Source organism: Peromyscus eremicus, chromosome 23, assembly GCF_949786415.1.
Source record: "Peromyscus eremicus chromosome 23, PerEre_H2_v1, whole genome shotgun sequence".
NCBI lineage: Eukaryota > Metazoa > Chordata > Mammalia > Rodentia > Cricetidae > Peromyscus > Peromyscus eremicus.
The window spans coordinates 20,151,875-20,173,110 of NC_081438.1; the positions used below are offsets into that span (position 1 = coordinate 20,151,875).

The window sequence follows — 21,236 nt, forward strand, 5'->3', positions numbered from 1 at the left end:
TACACAAGCATCTCTACTCTCCGAGCCATCTTGCTGGCCTGCCCTTGTTCTTTGAGATAGGCTTTCTCACTAAACCTGAACCTCACCGAATAGGCCAGTGAACTCCCGGGACCCTCTCATTTCTATTACCTCAGTACTGGGGTTACCGATGTACATCACCATGACCATATTAATTTTTTTAGTTGTATATATGTGCTTGTTTGTTGGTACACTGTAGGCACACGGTGTGTGCCTACAGAGGTCAGAAGAGGGTGGTGATCCCCTTGATCTGGAGTTACAGGTGGTTGTTATCTACCGTGTGGATGCTGGGAATTGAACTCAGGTCCTCTGGATGAGCAGCCTGTGTTCTTAACTGCTAAGCCATCTCTCCAGCCCATGTCCAGCTTTTTAAATTTGGGTTCTGGGGATTGAACCTGGGTCTTCATGCTTGTATGGCAAACACTGTACTTACTGACTGAGCCATTTCCCCAGCGCTGTTCTTGGAGCAGGCAGCGAGAGGGGAATTGTAGTGGCGTGGCTTCTGGCTGGAGGATTTTGCTCCGTCTTGGGCCTCCTGGCTTGGAGCTTCTTGGACACCTAAGGCTCCCTGAGCTGCAGGAGCAATTGTTCCACATGGGGAACTGTCTCTTCTGAGGCCATGTTCCTGAGGAACATGGGCAAGCTCCAAATCATTAAGTGGATTGAGATCACAAGCCCGATGCCCATGAGCTTGGACAGCCTGGCAAAGAACTCCAAACAGTTCTATGTCCAGGTCCGCAGCTCCATTACCGTTAACAGCACTTTCCCGGTGGCCGCTCTGCCGCGCAGAGCCTGACAGGGAAGGATTTTGCCTGAGGGAGCCAACTGGAAATCTTTGGAAGTCTGTCTTTCCCACCACTCACAGCTCTCAGGGTGCTAGCTCTCCCTTGGCAGCTAAAACCATATTTGAAAATAAAATGTCACTTTTCAAAAACGTCTACTGTCAGCACATGGAAAATTTGTTTTTCCCGTTGAACTTCACGAGATGACGGGAGGCGACCGAGAGAGTCTAGATGCATGCATGCCTCTTGCGTGGGGAGTGGGTGTCAGCGCATGTGAATCAGTGAGTCACAGGGGCATGTGAGAGAGTGGTGTGGCACTGTGCAGGTGGGGACAGCGTGTGCAGTGGCGTCAGCTGTGGGGGTGCCGCGTGGGGGTATAAGAGTACCTGGTATGTGAAAGTCAGAGGAGGAGGTTGAATTCAGGTCTGAGGTGACATGGTTGTAACTAGGGGTTCGTCGCCAAGGACTAAGGCTGTTGTACGAGTGTGTGAGTGTGGACCAAAAGCACCGTTCTCTGAGCGTGTGCCCAGAGATGGAGGCTGTTGAACGTGTACAGACACATGTGGGCATCTGAAATCCATTGCTTTTGTGTGTGTGTCTGAAGATCCATGCTGGTGTGTATTGTGACTGTGTGTCTGAGACTTGGTGTTGTTGTGTGTGTGCCCGTGGTGGGACACCATTCCTAGGGAGACATGTACAAAGGTCTATTCATTCCAGATTGGGGACTGATAACAGACCAAAGTCACCAAACTACCAAAGGCCAACATGGTGAACCAATGAACATATTGCTTACAGGAGTATGGGTGACTCAGAGACCGTTGCGTCAGTGAAAGGTCACCCAGCATGGGCGACAACTCATGGAAGCTCACTGCATGACTTGTAGGCAGCTCAACAGGTTAGATAGTCTCCTCTTCTCAGCAGTTCTAACTGCTTAAATAATTTGGGGAGGGAGAGGGAGATGTTTCCTTTCTGTTTTTGTGATGGAACACACTGACCAAAACTTCAGGGAGCAAAGGGTTAATTTGGCTTGTAATCCAGATCACAGTTCATTATCGAATGAAATCAGGGCAGTAACTTAAGCAGGAACCAGAAGCAGAAACCATGGAGGAATGCTGTTTGCTGGTTGCCCCAGCTCAGCTAACTTTCATTGCCCAGGACCACCAGCCCAGGGAATGGTGCTGCCCACAGTGGGCTTGGTCCTTCTCCAATCAATTAACAATCAATATGATCTCCTACAAACATGCCCACAGGCCAACCTCATCTGGGAAATCTCTCAACTGAAATTTCCTTCTTGGGTGACCCTAGGCTGTGTGAGGTTGAAAGTTAAAGCTAACTAGGATCAAACAGCTTTGTGAATCTGCTAAGTTTCAGAGACTTCCTGAGATGTTTGGGTTGTTTAACTTCCTGAGTCTTAAGGAGTTTCCCTCCAGGATGGACTGTTTCAGCCCAGAGGAAATTGTTATATAGCACTGTGTTATGGTTTGGCTGTGAAGTTTGTCTCCAAAACCTCACATGTTGAAGGCTTGGTTTCTAGTGCAGTAGTATTCAGAGGTGAGATTTTTTTTTGGAGATGATCAATTTCTGAAGGCTTTGATTTTATGAATGTATTAACCCAATGGTAGAGTCATAATCTGATGACATTATTGGGAAGGAGTGAGCCTTTAAGGGGGTGGCGGTTAGCTGAAGAAGTGCATCACTAGGGGTTGGATTTTGAAGGACATATTATATCCCTGGCCACTTCCTGCTTCTCTCTCTGCTTCCTGGCCACCATGGGGTGAGCAGCTTTGCTCCATCACCACCTGCCATGATGTTCTACTTTACAACAGGAGCCGGAAGCAACAAACCAAGCATCACAGACTGATACCACTGAAGCTGTGAGCCAAAATAAACTATTCCCATTTAAGTGGGTTTCCCTAAGCATTTATCAGTGGTGAAACACACGACAAACACAATGTCTAAAGACCAGTGCTGGTGTGTGTGTGTGTGTGTGTGAGACCACACATATCTTGCTTAGTAATCTGAACTTGAGAAGTTTCTTCTCTGAAAGAGCTCCCTATAGTCCCATTCTTTGGGACATTCCAGCCCAACCACTTAGTTATACCTCCAGCTCTCTTTTTATCTAAAAATTATTATTTATTATTATATATGTGCATGATGTACATGTATGCATGCATGATTTGTGTGTGTGGGTGCATGCGTGCCATGGAGTACATGCAGAGGTCAAAGGACAACTCCATGGAGTCTGTTCTTTCTCTCCACTGTTATGTGGATTCTAAGGCTTGAACTCAAGGGGCAGAGTTAGCACGTCTTTATCTGCTGAGTCATCTTACTGCTACTTTTTTTAAAAAAATGTTTTATTTTTGAAACAGAGTCTTATTCTGTAGCTCAAGCTGGCTTTGAACTTACAACTTACAACCTCCCGAGTACCTGGGGTTTCAGACATGCTCCACCAAGCCTGGCAACACTTTCTCCTTGGCTAAGGAAGGCAGGGGTGGTAGGGATGGAACCCAGGGTTTCACCGATGCTAGGCAAGCGGCTGCCACTGAGCTCCACCCCTAGCGCAAATTCTCTGTGTGAAGTGCTGGGCTCTTTTGCAAGTAGCCCTCCAGTTGGTGTCTGCTGCTGTTCATTTTATATTGCTTCGGCAATGCCCAAGGGTGTGAATGGAAAAGTACCTAGAAAGATTAGAGTTGCTTCCAGAGGCGCAGATCCATTTGTTATATAATACTCTCTGGTGACATTGAGCCCTTATTAATAACTAAACATCTGTCAGGACTATAATTATATTTCTTGTGCCACCGGTTGTATCTACCATTGTCCTGTGTAAACATGGAAGGGCAGGTGTGAATTATTTAGGCAACTGACTTTGAGTAAATAATTGCTCAGCATTGTTTCTGGCAGTAAGTTTCTGTCAACTCCTTACAGAGTCTCAATATCTTCGCTGATGTTCCTTTGATGTGCCCCCAAATCTCTGACCACATCACTCTGGACCCCTGATGCGGCTGCCCGAGCAACCTGGAGATGGGAAGCCTGAGAATGAGACAAAAGGGGACCAAGAAACCCCCGAAGGGGGAGAGGAGCCACGGAGAAGCCAAGCCCCTGACTTCCCCACCTGGCAAGTCTTCCCCCCAACCCCAAATCCCTGGACCTAGATTGCTTTGCAACTCCCAGGTAGGGGAGTGGGGTGGGGTCTGAGAGTTGTGATGCCCAGGAGAGAGAGGAGAGCCTATGAAAAGTCAGTCCATGGGGGTGGGGGGTGCGTCCCCAAGGATGAGCTCTCAGCAGGAGACAGAGATCATATGGATTATATTTATATGGATTCTGGAGGAGGTGGGTTTCCATGGACTCCATTTGAGATGCACGCTCAAGGCAAGAGGGTGTGGTTGCAAAGTCACTATCAGTACCGGGTTTGAGAGGGTGTGAGTTTCGAAACAGATGTAACTTGCAGAATGCAGAGCAAGTGACAGCATGAAGATGGAACCTTTACATAGGTCATTTTAATTAATTCTCAAAATATTTCCACGAGGATCTTTTAAATCCCGTGTGTGTGTGTGTGTGTGTGAAGAGTACTGGAGATTGAACCTAGGATCTTGTATGTATTAGACTAGCACTGTAAAGGTCCTTATTAGGGGATTTGGAGGAAGTGCTCTACCACTGAGCCACACCCCAGCCCCTCACTGGGGGATTCTAGGCAGGTGCTCTACCACTGAGCCACACCCCCAGCCCCTCACTGGGGGATTCAAGGCAGGTGCTCTACCACTGAGCCACACCCCAGCCCCTCACTGGGGATTCTAGGCAGGTGTTCTACCACTGAGCCACACCCCAGCCCCTCACTGGAGGATTCTAGGCAGGTGCTCTCTCACCATACTATATTCCAACTCCTTTTTCTTACTTTGAGACATGGCTTCATTAAGTTTCTCAGCCTTGCCTTAAACCTACACAGTACCCCATATAGTCCTCGAACTTGAAATCTTCCTGCTTCAGTCTCCCAAGTAGCTCGAATATAGGGTCTGCATCACCAGGCCTAGCTGTGTAAGAGCATTTTTACAAGAGAAAAGTATTAACAAATACTGAGTAACTGACCTGAGGTCATAGAGTCGAAGGAGAACCCAGAATTCCTATCCAAGTCTCTCTGAGGACAACTATGATTTCCTCCTCTCCTTCCCCTCCTCTCCTCCCCTCCTCCCCTCTTCTCCCCCTCCTCCCCTCCCCTTCTCCCCTTCCCTTCTCCCCTCCTCTTCTTCCCTTCTCCCCTCCCCCTCCTCCCCTCCAAAATGTCCTCCCTTCCCCTCTTCTTCTTTTTCTCTTTCCCTCTCTTTTCTCCTCCACCTCCTTCTCTGCCATTCCACCACACCCTCCTCCTCCTGTCTCTCTTTCTCCACCTCCTTTTTTTAACCCCCTCCTCTTCTTCTTCCTTTTCCTCCTCCTGCTCCTCCTCCTCCACTCCCTCCTCTGTCTCCTCCTTTCTGTTCTTCCTTGCCTCCCCCCTGTGTATAGACGAGGTCGGTTCAGGATGTGGGCCCGATATGTTACCAAGCCACGGGACTCCCTGGGTTTTGATCTTACTCTTTTTCTTTGCCCTGGAATCCTTCCATGCCTGGCTGGTTTTGTGTAGAAGGGAATTTTAGATCTGTGTGATACCAGCATCAAAGGTTAGATGATAGTAAGTTCTTGAAATTGGTCAGTTCTGAGATTCTCTCTCTAAGGCTGTTGGTCACGGAGTCTCTTGCCCTCTCCATCCCAGCTCCTATTAGAGGTGGAAAGTGTTCTTGGTGGAGGGATTGAACTTAGGCTTATGGGGGGGTGGGAGTGGAAATATTTTTGGTGATGCACTCCTTGATTTCTCCATCATGTTTCCACAGAATTGTGGAAATGGAAGCGTAGAGGGCTCAGGCACAGGACATTGCAAGACTCTATCTAGATTCCAGAACCTTCTCCAAGACCACTCAAGGGCAGGAGCTGACTAACTCCTGGTCAAGAGCATCTTGACATGCAGGGTGAACCCTCCTGAGGACTCTGAACCAGAGGGTAGCTTGTGTCTAAGAATGGGCTCAGAATGGCTACTTGAGAAGCGTGGCCAGGTGTTTAGTGGCTTTTGCCATGCCCGTGACAAAAGCCCAACAAAGGGCAACTTCAGGGAGAAACGATTATTTCAACTTGTGATTTGTGGCGCTACGGCCCACCATGGTGGGGAAGGCATATTGGCGGGATTTTGGGGTGTCTGCTCACATGGCACCCACACTTAGGAAGAGCGTGAGATAAGTGGTAGTTGTCATTTAAAACTCTTTTTTATTCAGTCTGGGACCTCAGTCTTTGGGATGGTGCAACCTGTAGACGATGTGGGTTTTCCTACCTTAAATATGGTAAGTTCTTTCCTCCCCACCCTCCCTCCTTTTACATTGTTTTCCTTTGGATCCCAGGCTGATATAAAACCCACGATCCTCCTGCCCCATTCTCCTGAGTGCTGGAATTGTAGCTGTGTGCCTCCAAGGCCAATACTAAGTTGTTCTGTTGAGATTGAAGCTGTAACCATTTGCAAGGTTACAAATGAGCCCATGGAGAGCTAGTTGTTCTGATTTGTAAGGCCACTTGATAGGGCTGCTTGATATGGAGGCCGAAAGAATGTTCTTCCATTTCTGTCCATGCCAGTGGATCTGGCCATTTATGTTGCTGTGATAAAATACCCTGACCAAAAACTACTTAGAGGAAAAGGACTTATTTCAGCTCACAGTCCTAGGTTTATAGTTCATCTTTGGTGACAACATCGACCACCTTCAAAGAGTCACAGTATATCCACAGTCAAGAGCAGAGAAGAATGAATGCAAACATGATTTCTCCATGCTCACACCATTCAGGACCTCTGCCTAGGGAATGGAGCTGCCCGTGGTAGGTTGGATCTTCCCACAGCAATTCCACAGACCAACTAACAAGCCCCTCACTGAGACTCTCTTCCCAGGCAACGCTAGGCTGTGTCAAGTTGACAAAGCTGACTATCAGAGAACTGGTCCTGAGTGACTCCCGGGTGGTCAGTCGTGCCGTTGGCCACCCCCCAAAAAATGGGATAGAGAGATGCCCATGTAGTTTTGTCAAAATACTGCAAAGTAAACAACTTCACTTCTAGGGTGGTGCTGTGGGCCAATCTGGAGGAAGCTGTTCTCTCTGGGGAGAAGTGGATGTGCACTATTGATATAGAAGCTAAAAATAACCAATCTTCCAAACAAAGTGTTTTTCGTATTTTGAAATGAAAATGTGTAGACAAAGCAGGGATCTAGAATGTATGAGTCATTAAATTGCTGACTCTCAAAGCAATGGAAATTCAAAGGGCACTTTTTTCTCTTTCTCTTTCTCCCTCCCACCCCTGTTCTGAATAGCTTTGACAGTCTCTCCGTAAACAGGTCCCACAAACTGCCCCGTGGCCTTATGGTCCTCCCCAGCAAGAGGCTAAAGGAACTCAACTTCTTCTTGCCCCGTTGCTAAGCTGCCTTTGGTTGCTAGGTTGGTGTCATCAGTTCAAGGAGGCCCTGAAAGGCCACTCTTATTTTTCCTCTTTGTGTGTCCCCTTCCCCCATGGGACCCCAGGCACTTCCATGGTCCCCACGCTGGGTGCTACGCAGGGTTTGCTCAGTGCTACTGAGCTCATCAGACCTAACAAGGATGCTGCAACGTGGAGCGTCTCTGAGGAAGCTGGTTTCAGGGGAGAGCGTGTAACATAGGATGTTATAGTAAGATGAGGCAGTGGGCATCTTTGACTCATCTTTGGATTGTTAATGGAAGGACTGGGTCTGGACATTGTATCTCTGTCTCTGTCTCTCTGTGTCTCTGTTTTTCTCTGTCTCTTTCTCTCTCTCTCTTAGTGTGCATGCGTGCATGCGTGTGTGTGTGTGTGTGTGTGGCCAGAGAACTATGTCAAGTGTCATTACTCAGGAGCTGTCCCTTTGGTTTCTTACTTGCCTGGAGCATGCTGGTTAGGCTAGGCTGGCTGGCCAGTGAACCCCAGGAATTGGCTCGTCTCCACCACCCCAGCACTGGGATTACAAATCCGTGCCACCACACTTGGCTTTTTATGTGGATGCTAGGGATTAGCTTCTTCTCCTCATGCTTACAAGGTGACAGGGCCCTTCATTGACTGCACTATCTCAGTAATCAATCAATCAATCAATCAATCAATCATTAATTTTTGAGACAGGGTCTCATGTATCCTATACTAACTTCAAATTTGTTATGTGCTACGTAGTGAAGGATGAACTCGAACTTCTGAGCTTTGTATCTCTGCCTCTTAATCACTGGGATTGCAAGTGTGCATTACACAGACCATGCCTGGTTTTAAGCTTGCTTGGCTTATGGAGGACTGGCTATGGAACCCAGGGTGTTGTGCATGCTAGGCAAGTACTTTACTGACTTGGCTACAGCCTCTGAACTCCCAGCCCCTGAACACTGATGTTCTAGATAAGAGTTTTCTAAAGCCTTATTGGGGATGCTAGTACTTTAAATGGAGGCAAAGACACTGTGGTTGGAGCTCAGTGTGTGTGTGTGTGTGTGTGTGTGTGTGTGTGTGTGTGTGTGTGTGAAGGAGGAGGCCCTCGGGGGCCCTGAGGGGCAGCAAGAAGGGTTGCTAGAGGTTTTGTTAGTTACTTTTGTGTAACTGAGACTAACACACTTATTCTAATAAACTTTGGCTCATAGTTTTGGAGGGTTCAGGCCATGGTTGTTTGCCTCAGTACCCTCTAGCTGTGGACCATCATGGCAGCAGGCATGAATGTGTGACAACACACCGTATCTATGATAAAGTTCAATGTTTAGATGAAGCACAGTGAGAGATGAACACATATCAATAAGATAGACCAGTTGAATCAATACATTGTGGTAAGACTCCATACCCACCCTTTGCTAAGCACAAAGACCGGAGTTCAGATTCTTAGAACCCATATAAAAACTTGGACATAATAGCGTTTGTCTGTGAGCCAAGTTCTGGGGAGTCTGAGACAGGAGGATCCCTGGGGCTAGCCTGATCAAACTGGTGAGCTCCAGGTTCAGTGAGAGACCCTATCTTAAAAAAATGAGGTAGATGTGCCATGTATAGTGGTGCACAGCTTTAATCCCAACACTGGGGAGGCAGAAGCAGGCAGATCTCTGTGAGTTTGAGGCCAGCCTGGTCTACAGAGTGAGTTTCAGGACAGCCAGAGCTATGTACTAAGACCCTGCCTTGAAATTCCCTCCTTCCAAAAAAAAAAAAAAAAAAAAAAAAAAGACACACTTGATATCAGCCTTTGGCTTCCATATGCACCTGCACATGCATGTGCACTAACACATACAACAATTATGTACGCACACAAATGCACAACCAAATGAAAACAAAACATTTTACAGATTCAGCTGAGCCTGGTGGATCACACCTGCAATCCAAGAACCAGGAGGCTGTGTTAGGAGAAGTGTCATGATTTCAAGGCTAGCCTGGACTACAGAGTAAAGGCCTGTTCTGCTTTCATTTCTGTTGCTATAACACAACATCTGGGCTTAGCTCCCAATTCCAGGTGACGGTCCATCATCGTGGAGGCAGTTCCAGCAGCAGGGGCTTGAAGCAGCCAGCTCGTCATATCACGGGCACAGTCAAGAGTAATTGCTTACTGCTGAGCTAGTGTTCGCCACTTTGGTTTTTTGAGACAGGTTTTCTCTGTGTAGCTTTGGAACCTTTCCTAGAACTCATTCTGTAGCCCAGGCTGGCCTCAAACTCACAGAGATCCGCCTGCCTCTGCCTCCCAAGTGCTGGGATTAAAGGCGTGCCCCACCACCACCCAGCTGCATTTTCCACTTTTTAAAATACAAGTCTGGGCTCACGAATAGGGAATGTTGCCGCCCATATTCGAGGTGGGTCTTCTCACTTCAATGAACCCAACTGAGAAAGTCCCTCACAGGGATGCCCACAGGCCAACCTAATCTAGACCATCCTTCACTAATTCTCTACTCCCAGGTGATCCCAGGTTGTATCAAGTTGACAATGAAAACTAACTGTCATAGACCCTATCTCAAACAGACAGACAAATGAGCAGACAAACTTAACCTCTTTTCTGGTAAATGCTTATGCACGCGTTCTCACTCAGGGACCATTGTCAGTGAGTCTGCATCTAGGTGGATGTTGGAGAGAAGAGATGACTGTTTTCCCACCAGTTTACAAGCTCATGAAGGAAATGGATTAGTGCTCAGAACAGAATTTATGTTTTAGGCTGAATCCAAGATCAAGGCATGTGGTAGTTTAAATGTAATTAACCCCTGTAAGCTCATAGAGAATGGCACTATTAGGAGGTGTGGCCTTATTGAAGTAGGTGTAGCCTTGTTGGAAGAAGTGTGTCACTGTAGGGATGGGCTTTGAGGTCTCTTTTGCTCAAGCTTCCCTCAGTGTGACTTGCATAACCATTTCCCGTTGCCTGCAAGATGTAGGACTCTCAGCTCCTTCTCCAGGACCATGTCTGCCTGCATGCTGCCATGCTCCTCGCCATGATGATAACGCACCGAACCTCTGAAACTGTAAGCAAGCTCCTCCCCGAAAATTAAATGTTTTCCTTTGTAAGAGTTGCTGTGTCTTTTCACAGCAATAAAAACCAAAACAAAGTGTGTCTGAGGTTTCATTTAGGGATGTATATCTGAGTGTGTGTGTGTGTGTGTGTGTGTGTGTGTGTGTGTGTGTGTGTTTACATGTATGGGAACATGTGTGTATTGGGGCATGCATGCATGTGTGTGCATATGCCTTTCCAGGCCAAAGGCCAATGTCAGAAATCATCCCCCATCACTCATCCATCATATTCTTTGAGGCAGGGTCTCTTAATCAAACTCAGGGTTCACTCATATGTCTAGTTTTGCTAGCTAGCTTGCTCTGGGGATCCTCATTCTTCATCTTTGAAGGTTAGAATTACTGGCAGGCTGAATTTATGTGGGTTCTGGGGATCTGAATTCTGGTCCTTGAGTATGCACGGTGAGCCACCTCCCTGCCCCTGATGACAGACATTCTTCTCTATTGTACAGTGATTTGGTTAAGTGATGTCGCCTCCCTCCCTCACTCTTGCTCTCCCACTGGCTTGCCCTGTCACAAGCAATACGGCAGCGATCATCTTTGTAAGTCTATCCTTATGAACTTGTGCATATGTACTAAAGACAAAATATTTGGGTCAAGAAAGTGTACCCTGGGGCTGGGGAGTTAGCTCAGTAAAGTGCTTGCCGGGCAGGCATGAAGGCTTGAGTTTAATTTCTAATCCCCACTTAAAGCTGGGTGCGGTGATGCATGCTTGCAATCCCAGTACTAATGCTGTGTAGACAGGTGAATGGATGGATCCCCGGGGCTCATTGGTCAGGCTCCTTAATGAGCCCTGGGTCCACTGAGAGACAACAACAACAGCAGTCCCACTCATAAAAATAATAACAAGGTAAGATGGCTGGCAAGATGGTTCAGTGGGGAGAGGGGCTTGCTGCCAAGCCTGATGACCCCAGTTCAATCCCCGGGACCCACACGATAGAAAAAGAGAACTGACTCTCACAAGTTGTTGTTGTCTGACTTCCACAGGAGAGCCACGACCAATTCACACACACAATAAATAAATAATCGCAATTAAAAAATTAAAACAAACAAACAAACAAGCCGGGCGGTGGTGGCGCACGCCTGTAATCCCAACACTCAGGAGACAGAGGCAGGCGGATCTCTGTGAGTTTGAGGCCAGCCTGGTCTACAGAGTGAGATCCAGGACAGGCACCAAAACAACACAGAGAACCGTCCCCCCCCCAAAAAAAAAATACAAACAAGGTGGGTGACATCTGTTGGAGTGACATCTGTGGTTGATGTCTGTCCTCTACGTGCATGTGCACATGAGCGTGCTCACCCCCACATATGTGTGCATTCACAGGTGTGAACATGCACACATACTAGCATTATCACACGCACACACGCACGCATGCACACACACACACACACATCTTCTTTTGCTAATTCTTGCCAAATTGCTCTCCAGAACAGTTGTACCGGTTCATCGAAGGACAGGGCTTTTACGGTCGGGGGACACAGAAGTGGAGAGGCAGGAGGCTAGAGAGAGGAAGTACTCGAAATGGCTTGTTAATGGAGCTCATCTCAAAGGACACGAAAGTGAGAGCGCTCAGGGTCAAGAGCAGCGTCCTTGATGAACAAGAGAACCATGAGTGCAGCCAAGGTGTGAGCCCGCCACTCCACCGAACGCGTGACGCCCGATCTTAGCTGAGGAATTATCCTTCTGCCGCATCTTGGATTCTCTGACGCAGGCTCATCAATCTTTCCCTCACCCCCGGTCCTCTTCTTAGTTTTTAGATTTATTTTTATTTTGAAATCATGTGTATTTGTGGGCATGTCCACACGAGGACAGATGCCCACTGAGGCCGGAAGAGGACGTTGGAGCTGAAGCTACAGACAGTCGTGAACTGTCTGATATGGGCGCTGGGAACTGAACTAGGTCCTCTGTGAGAGGAGCCAGTTCTCTGAACAGCTGAGCTATTACTCCAACTCCAATGCATTAAAAAACGTTTTTGATCCATTCTTTGATAACATGTATTGATCACATTTTGATCATTTTCAGCCTCTGCTTCCCATTCAGCTCCTCCCAGATAACCCTGCCACACCCTCTCCCCAAGTTCATGTCCTCTTTTCATAGCCACAGAAGTTATTTAATACTGTCCTTATGTGCATGGATGTGAAGTCATATTCCAGAGCATAAGCATCCTAACAGGGGCCCGATTCCCAGAAGAAAATGGACCCACCCCACCTGGGCATCTTACGCCTGCCAAAGCTGCTCAGCTAGGAGTAGGCTCCATGAACCCTCCCTGTCTCTGATGTAAAGTTGGTTGGCTTGCTCTTGTGTGGGTCTAAGGCAGACAGTGTCTGTGTGCAATGGTCCCATGTATTTAGAAGCTGGTTCTGCAGCAGTTGGCCCTGACCAACATTCTTCTCAAATGCCTTGTCTTACCTCAGCCTGTTACTGATGCTATGTAACTTCCAGGTTGGGCGGATTCCTTTGAATAGAATGGTGCTCGGATTGTGTGCGTCTGTATTTTCCTAACTGAACGGGGCTTAGTAGGATCTCAGTGCTGTGTGGCTTTGGTTCACATCCATATTTGGGCCTCTGTGGTCACTGTCTTCTCTCATACAACGATTGCCAAGTCATTCTCCTTTGGGATTGTTGAGGGCAGGTGTGTATGTGTGTGTGTGTGTGTGTGTGTGTGTGTGTGTGTGTGTGTGTGTATGTGTGTGTGTGTGTGTGTGTGTGTGTGTGTGAGAGAGAGAGAGAGAGAGAGAGACAGACAGACAGACAGACAGACAGACAGACAGAGACAGAGACCTCAGACTAACTGGAGAATTTCAATGTAGGGAAAAATATCAGTGTACCAAGAAATCTTAGCAGGCCAGCTGTGGTGAAATCCATGAACCCACAATACTCTGGAGGTGGAGGCAGGAGGATCAGGAATTCAACGTTACCCTTAGCTACATAGCAAGTTTGAGGCCAGCCTGGGCTACATGAGACTGAGTCTTAAGAAAACCAAAGCAAAACAAAGCCAAAGGAATTTTGTTAGACTCAGAAAAAAAAAAAAAAGCAACCAACAACAATGTATTTTCAAGACTCTTTTAATGCATGGCTTTCTTTGACAAGTCTAGCAAGGCCTGTGAGTTATGTCTTCTAAACACAGAGTAGAACACTTAAGGTAATAGCAAAGAAAATCAATTGTAGTCTAGTCTGTCTCGAAGCATTGAACAAATGTGTGGCACAGTAGGGCACGTGAGTCTTCACTGGCGCATTAACTAATAAGATGTAGGAGTGGGCATGGGGACAGCTGTACGTTTGAGGAAATGTAGAGCTAAGAGTAAATAGCATTTAAAAATGATGCGTGACCGTGAGACGGTGGGAAAATAGTAGCACATGTCATAGGTGTATCTACTACTCAGTCCTCCCTCCCCTCCCTCTCCCTTCCCATCCCTCTCCCCTCCCTCTCCATCCTCCCTCTTCCTCTGTTTTGAGACAGGGTCTCACTGTGTAGCTAAGACTGGCTTCCAACTTACAATCATCCTGTTTCAGTTATCGAGAACTGGAGTTACAGGTGTATGCCCCATTTTTCTATCTGATGCCTGTCTTAGTCACAACCACCACCCTTCTTTAGGAAACCTGTCCCATAGGAGTAGTCTCCCTCTGATGCCCAAAGAATTCAACAAACCCCCAACAGTATACTATAGGAGCGGTGTTTTGGAAAGTATTAAATTGGATGCTAATTTTCCTAGTTATTTATTTTGGTTTTCTGAGGTGGGGTGACATGTATCCTGGGCCATGTAGCTGAGGATGACTTTGAACCCTTGGTCCTTCTGCCTCCCTCTCTTGAGTGCTAGGATTGTAGGTCAGTACCCTGCCTGACTCAAATTCTCCCTTTTAATTGATACTTGGTTGTAAGCTGAGCCCACATGGTTGTGGGATATTTGATCGCCCTGTGAAACCCCGAGACTGTGTTAATAAAATCAACCTTGGATCAGGGGATGGAGCCAGTGATTAGTTGACAAGAATTAGCCATAGAGAGTCCAGAGAACCCTGGAAGATGGATAGAGAGACACACAGGAAGAAGTAGGGAAGGGCTTTTTGATTTGGGACAAATGGAGAGATGTTCTCTAGCTGAGTCTCCAGACAAAAAGGAAGGTCAGTTGGTCTCTCGGATCCAAGGTTGACTTTATTAACACTGTCTCAGTGTTTCACAGCGAGATCAAATATCCCGCAACACCACATTAAGAGATTTCTTAGGCTGGGCCAACGACAATAGTCATTTGACTTCTTAGAGACACACTGGACTAAACAGCTAAGATATGTGGGCAAAGGCAACTCACACATTGTAGCCTGATGGGGGCAGGTCTTCTCTTTGGATTGTTTTTTATCAGTGTGAAGGGGAACATCTCCAGCAATGTGTAATTTTGAGGTACTGCAAGCTATCCCAGCCTCTTCTTACACACTTTTTGCCTGTTTTTTTTCCCCCCTGGTGTGCATGTTCTCCAGTGTGCACTCTCATGTGTGTGGTGTGCACCTCCTATTCACATGACCATGGATGTCAGAGATTATCCTGAGGTGCTGTTCCTCAGATGCCTACTAACCATGATTTTTTTTTTGAGCCAGGGTATCTCACTGTCTTAGAACCCACCAGGTAGCTGAGCTAGCTGGCTGCCAACTCCAGGGTACCCTTCTCTCCATCTCCTTAGAAGGAGGGTTACAGGCTTACACCACCATGCCCAGCTCTTTTATGTGAGCTCTTGTGATCAGACTCAGGTCCTCATGCTTCAGAGCAAACATTCTACTAACTAAAGCCATTTCTCCAGACCTTTCCCCAATTTCTTTGATTAGAGAATGGTGTCAGAAGCCAAGATCTGGGTGCTAGGTGTTCTTGTTGCTATGGGACAACTGTAAGTTCTAGGCCCTTTCAGCTGACAGGGTCAATAAATATGCACATGTGTGTATACACACACACACACACACACACACACACACACATATATATATACTATTTATATTATGTATGATCAACACACACACACACACACACATATATAATATATACAATCTGCACAGATTTCTATGTGTAACTATCCTGGTCTAAACATTGATCTATGCTGTTTCCTAATTTGCTACCACATGGATCATTCTAGACTCCTACTTTGCTAAACTATAATGTAGAGCAATTTGGCTCTGACCGTCCACCATCCATTTACTTAATGAGGCCGAATATATTCACAGTGTCACGAGAACCATGATGTCATCAACCCACGGGAGGCAACTTCATCAGCTGCGATGCTTGTGTCCAGCATTTACTGCATTTAGCTTTACACAGCGGGTCTGTTTCCAAAGCTATTTGAGTTGCAATTTCTTCCTGTTCTCTTCAGTGAGATCATTTTATCTGTCTGCAGTACAAATGAATTTGGTCCATTTTGCATTCTAGTCTAGGATTTGTTTGAGCTCTTAAATACTTTATTATTTGTTGTTTTCTTTGGGATAGTGTCTCATGTCGCCCAGGCTGCCCTCAGCCTCTGTAGCTGAGAATAGACTTGAACTAACGATCTTCCTGTCTCTACCTCCTGAGTGCTGGAATTGCAGGCATGTGTCACCATGCCCACAGGCTTAAACAACTTTTTAAATTGGCACTCATTCAGGTAAACTTGAAGTTTGATGAGATTTTAGAAATGTATATTGTTATGAGCACACAGTTATAGTAGCATACAGTATACTTTCCCTGTCCTGAAAAAGTATCCCTGCTTCACCTATTCACACTTTCTCTTTGTTCTTGGATCTTATATCTCTATAGTTGTGTCTTTTTCACAGGGTCACTTATAATATGTAGCCTTTTCAGACTGGTTTCTTAAAGATTTGTTTTATTTTAATTACGAGTATATGCACATGAGTGCAGTGTCCATGGAGGCCAGAAGAGGGCGCTGGATCCCCTGGAGCTAGAGTTACAGGTGGTTGGGAGCCACCCAACATGGGTGCTGGGAACTAACTTAGGTCATCTAGAAGAACAGGAAGTGCTCTTAACATCTGAACCGTCTTTCCAGCCTTAGGCTGGTTTCTTTCACTTGTGAACACGTAACATTTGTGATCTATGAATGCCTTTCAAGTGTGTGTTGTATCTTTGTGTGTGTGTGTAAATTTAGTGTGTCTAAATATGTGAGTGTAGTATGTGTAGCATGCACACATGTTGGTGGGAGCTCCATGTGCCATGTGGACACGCTTGGAAGTCAGAGGAAGACAGCAAGTGTCTTGTGTCGCTCTCCGTCTATTCCACCGAGACAGTTTCTCACTGACCCTGGTGCTGTGGGATGTTCTGTATGGTGAATGTGTTGCTAATTAGTCAATAAATAAAACACTGATTGGCCATTGGCTAGGCAGGAAGTGTAGGCGGGACAAGGAGGAGAATGAAGCTGGGAAGTGGAAGGCTGAGTCAGAGAGACACTGCCAGCCACCACCATGACAAACAGCATGTGAAGATGCCGGTAAGCCACGAGCCACGTGGCAAGGTATAGATTAATGGAAATGGATTAATTTAAGCTGTAAGAACAGTTAGCAAGAAGCCTGCCACGGCCATACAGTTTGTAACCAATATAAGTCTCTGTATTTACTTGGTCGGGTCTGAGTGGCTGTGGGACTGGCAGGTGAGAGAGATTTGTCCTGACTGTGGGCAAGACAGGAAAACTCTAGCTACACCCTGGAGCTGCTCTCAGTCTCTGTCTCCCACAGTGCTGGATTACAGGCACATGTGACCTCCCTGGCTTTTTATGTTCTGGGTGTTTGAACTCAGGTCCTAGGTTTGTGCGGCAAGCACTTGAATTCACCAAGCCACCTCCTTGGCCCATGTCACGACTGTTTGATTCTTCATTTCTTTCCTCCGTGCCCTGTTCTTAGAGAATTCTATACAGTGCATGTTGACCATATTCACTCCCTTCCCCCAGCTCCTCTCTGATCTTACCCATCCTTCCTTACTCACTCAAGCTTGTGACCTCTTTGACATTTTCCCTCCCCATTTTTTTTTGTCATAGGATTATGTGACGATTTTTATGTGCATTCCAGTTTACTTACTGTGTCTCTACTCATGGAAAGGACACCTTGCTTCCCTTCTATTTTGGGAGATTAGCTACAAAGCTGCAAGCTAGTCAGAGGGCTCAATGGGTAAAGACGCTCATTGCTAAGCTTGCGGGCCTGAGTTTCACACCCAGGACCCACATGGTGGAAGGAGAGAACTCTTGCAGGTTGCTCACTCACCTCCACGTGTGCATCATGACGCATGCATCCCACACGAACACTCCTATGTAAGTAAATAAATGTGGTAAAATTTAAAAAGACCCAGAACTGCTATTAATGTGTGCATGGAGTTTTGCGTACACACATTTTCTAATTGGGTGAATACATAGGGTGGAAGCTGACCTTACAGGTTACACGGCTTCTTATGTATTCTCTTATGCCTCAATTGAGGTAGCATCTCTGCCTTACGTCTGCTGCTGTTCTCTGTACTTCGGGCTACTTGGCCCTAGAGCTTAGGGCTGATGTTCTTGTCTCTTTGTCTCATCTCTCTGTGATTCCAGATGTGTGCCGCGGTAGGTCCTGGGGTTCAAACTCAGGCTGTCAAGCTTGCAAGGCTCCCCTGCTCATCACGGTGAAGGAGTTCTTGCATCTTTCTCTGGTCATACTCAGGTTGTAATTGTGCACCAGGAATGGGAATTAATGTGCAAACGGTAGCATAGCTGGACCAGTTGCTCGATACTCTCCTAGCTGTTTTACACCTACTCCATTGTAGGTGACACTATAGATGTTGGAGAAAGCTGGGACAGCATCATTGTTTGTCTTCTCGCCACTGATCTCATGGGTAGGAACACTTCTTTAATTTTGAAAAGATTTTTATTTGCGTGTATGTGGTGTTGGGTATGTGGGTATGAGTGCAGGTGCCTACAGAGGCCAGAAGACGGTGTTGGATCCCCTGGAGTTGGAGTGACAGATGATTGTGAGTTGCCCCATGTAGGTACTGACAACTCCACTTGGGTCCTCTGCAAGAACAACAAGTGCTCTTAACCACCGAGCCGTCTCTCCAGGCCCAGGAACAGATTTTAGAGCAAGTTTTTCTCTTCTTGTGTAAACTATCCCATTCTAACCCTTCCCAGAACAGTGCTTATGACAGTTAGTTCTCATTGTCAGCTTGACTGGACTTAGATCCATCTAGGAGACACACCTCTGGATGCGTCTGTGAGGGTGTTTCTAGAGAGGTTTAACTGAGGAGGAAAGGTGAGATCTGGATGTGGGCAGCACCAGCTCCTGGGCTAGGGTACCAGATGAACAGAGAGGATGTGTTGGTTTGAATAAGAATGGGCCAATGGGCCCCCACAGGCTAATGGACTTGAATGTTTAGTCACTGGGGGATGGAACTCTCTGAAAGGATTAAGGGGTGTGGCCTTGTTGGAGGAAGTGCATCACTGGGGATGGACTTTGAGGTTTCAACAGCCCGTGCCAAGCCCAGAGTCTCTCATTCTCTCTCTACTTATGGATCAGGATGCAGCTCTTAGCTACTACTCTAGCACCTGCCTGCGTGCCACCATGATCTCACTATGAAGACGATGGACTAAACCTCTGAAAATATAAGCAAGCCCACAATTAAATGCTTTCTCTTATAAGAGTTGCCTTGGTCATGGTGTCTCTTCACAGTGATAGAATACTAAGAACAAAGGAGAGAGGGGAAGAGCACTGAGGGTTGTGATCCCCCTTCTCGGATGTTAACAAGTGGCCTCTTCACGCTCTCGTGACTGCTATGCCTACAAGTGTCTGTAAGTCCAATCCTGAGGAATTGGATGCCCTCTTCTGGCTTCCCTGGGTACCAGGCACACACACGGTGCACAGACATACATACAGGCAAAGCGCTCATACACATAAATAATTTTTTTTAAAAAGAGGGATTAGCAAGTGTTTTGGGCTGAGTGGAGCTACTGGAACTGTACCGGGAGGGAGGATATGGAATGCTCCAGTTGCTTTATGTAACAATTTGGCAAATTTTCACACAGTCAGTTATGTATCTGTTATATCTCATGCCTTCCATTTCTAGATATTTAACTAAATAACTGAATGTCTGTGTTCATACAAAGAGTCTAATGTAGCTAGAGTTTTCCTGCCTGGCCCACAGTCAGGACAAATCTTTCTCACCTGCCAGTCCCACAGCCGTTCAGACCCGACCAAGTAAACACAGAGACTTATATTGGTTACAAACTGTATGGCCGTGGCAGGCTTCTTGCTAACTGTTCTTACAGCTTAAATTAATCCATTTCCATTAATCTATGCCTTGCCACATGGCTCGTGGCTTACCGGCATCTTCACATGCTGGTTGTCATGGTGGCGGCTGGCAGTGTCTCTCTGACTCAGCCTGACTGTGGGCCAGGCAGGAAAACTCCAGCTACAGTCTAATGTGACTATTAATTATAATTTTATTTGAATAATTTAATTTAAATCATTAACATAAACACTGAAGACTCAACAGCTCTCTCAGTGTCTCCCCATAGTAACAAAATTCCTGGGAAAATCAACTTACAGAAGGAATTAAAAAAACAACAACAAACTTTAAGAATGCTTATGTATGCATTTACTTTTACATTGGTTTATTTGTTTGTGTGGAGGAAGCATGTATATCACAGCACACATAATGAAGAGGAGAGCTAGCTGGAGTTAGTTTTCTCCTTCCAACCATGTTGGTTACGGGAATGGAACTCAGGTTTTGAGAAACTTGGTGGCAAACGCCTTTACCTGTTGGGCCATCTCAGTGGCTCCTCAATGTTTTTTTTGTCTTGATTTATTTTTAGCATATATTAATTATAGGCAGCAATAGGTTTCAATATATTTTCATACATGTGTTTCCTGTATTTTGATCACATTCACCTCATTACCCTCTCTTGTCCCCTTCCACTGGGCTGATCTCCCTCTTCCCAGCTAGCCTCCCCCACCCCCCACTTCTCCTTTCATGTCTTTGTGAATGATTTACTGTGGCTCATTCAGAAGTTTCAGTCCTTCTGGGGAGGGGGGTGGGAGTGGTGAAGCAGAGCATCATGGCGGCAGGAGGCAGTGGTAGAAGCTACTTACTTCATGGTGTACAGAAAATGGAGGAAGGGAGAGACAGGGAAGAGAGGGAGAGGGAGGGAGAGAGGGAGGGAAGGAAAGGAAAGAAGGGAGGGAGAGAGAGAGGGTGGGTAGAGGGAGAGAGAAATAGACCCGTGAAGGATTTGTCTCCAGTAGCCCTTTTCAGCTAGATTTCACCTCCTAAAATTTCCAGAACTTTCCAAAACAACACCTTCCTCTATATCTCTGTAATTGTACTGAGATAAAGAATCTAGGGCTGCAGATGTGTCTCACTTGGTAGAGTGCTTGCCTGGAGTGCTAGCACTTTAGTCATCCCAGCACTGAGAAGGTGGAGGCAGGGGGATCCTAAGTTCAAGGTCATCCTTGGCCTCATAGCCAGTAGGAGGTCAGACTGGGAGAGAAAGGACCAGGGTTGGGGCTTAGTATTAGATCATCAGCATTGGGGTTGGGGTAGGACAGATAAACATGGACATACTAAAAAGTCTGTGTCCCCTAAATTCCAACTGTAACGATTCCTGTAGGTGAGGTGAGACAATGGAGAAGTGATAGGAAGGAATAACAAATGGATCGAGATACATTTACTGTCTGATGTGATGTGAGATATACACACAGATAAAAGCTTACCAAATTAAGAGCTGACCTCAGTTGGTAGAGTGTTTGCTAGCATACAGGAAGCCCTGGGCTCCATCCCTGGCCCTACATAAACCATAGTGATGCATATCTATACTCCCAGTACTTGGGAGGTGAAAGCTGGAGACTCAAAATCATACATACACACACACACACACACACACACACAATTCAC

General features: G+C 46.4%; 1 protein-coding gene across 1 annotated transcript in view; it reads left to right on the forward strand.

Moving 5' to 3' along the window:
• Positions 1-3,784: 3,784 nt before the first annotated feature.
• Caln1 (calneuron 1) overlaps positions 3,785-21,236 on the forward strand; it is a 421,108-nt gene continuing 403,656 nt past the window's right edge. The window contains exon 1 of the mRNA XM_059249886.1: positions 3,785-3,915. Coding sequence (XP_059105869.1) covers positions 3,797-3,915 — 119 coding nt within the window. The 5' untranslated portion in view covers positions 3,785-3,796. The remainder of the gene's footprint in view (positions 3,916-21,236) is intronic.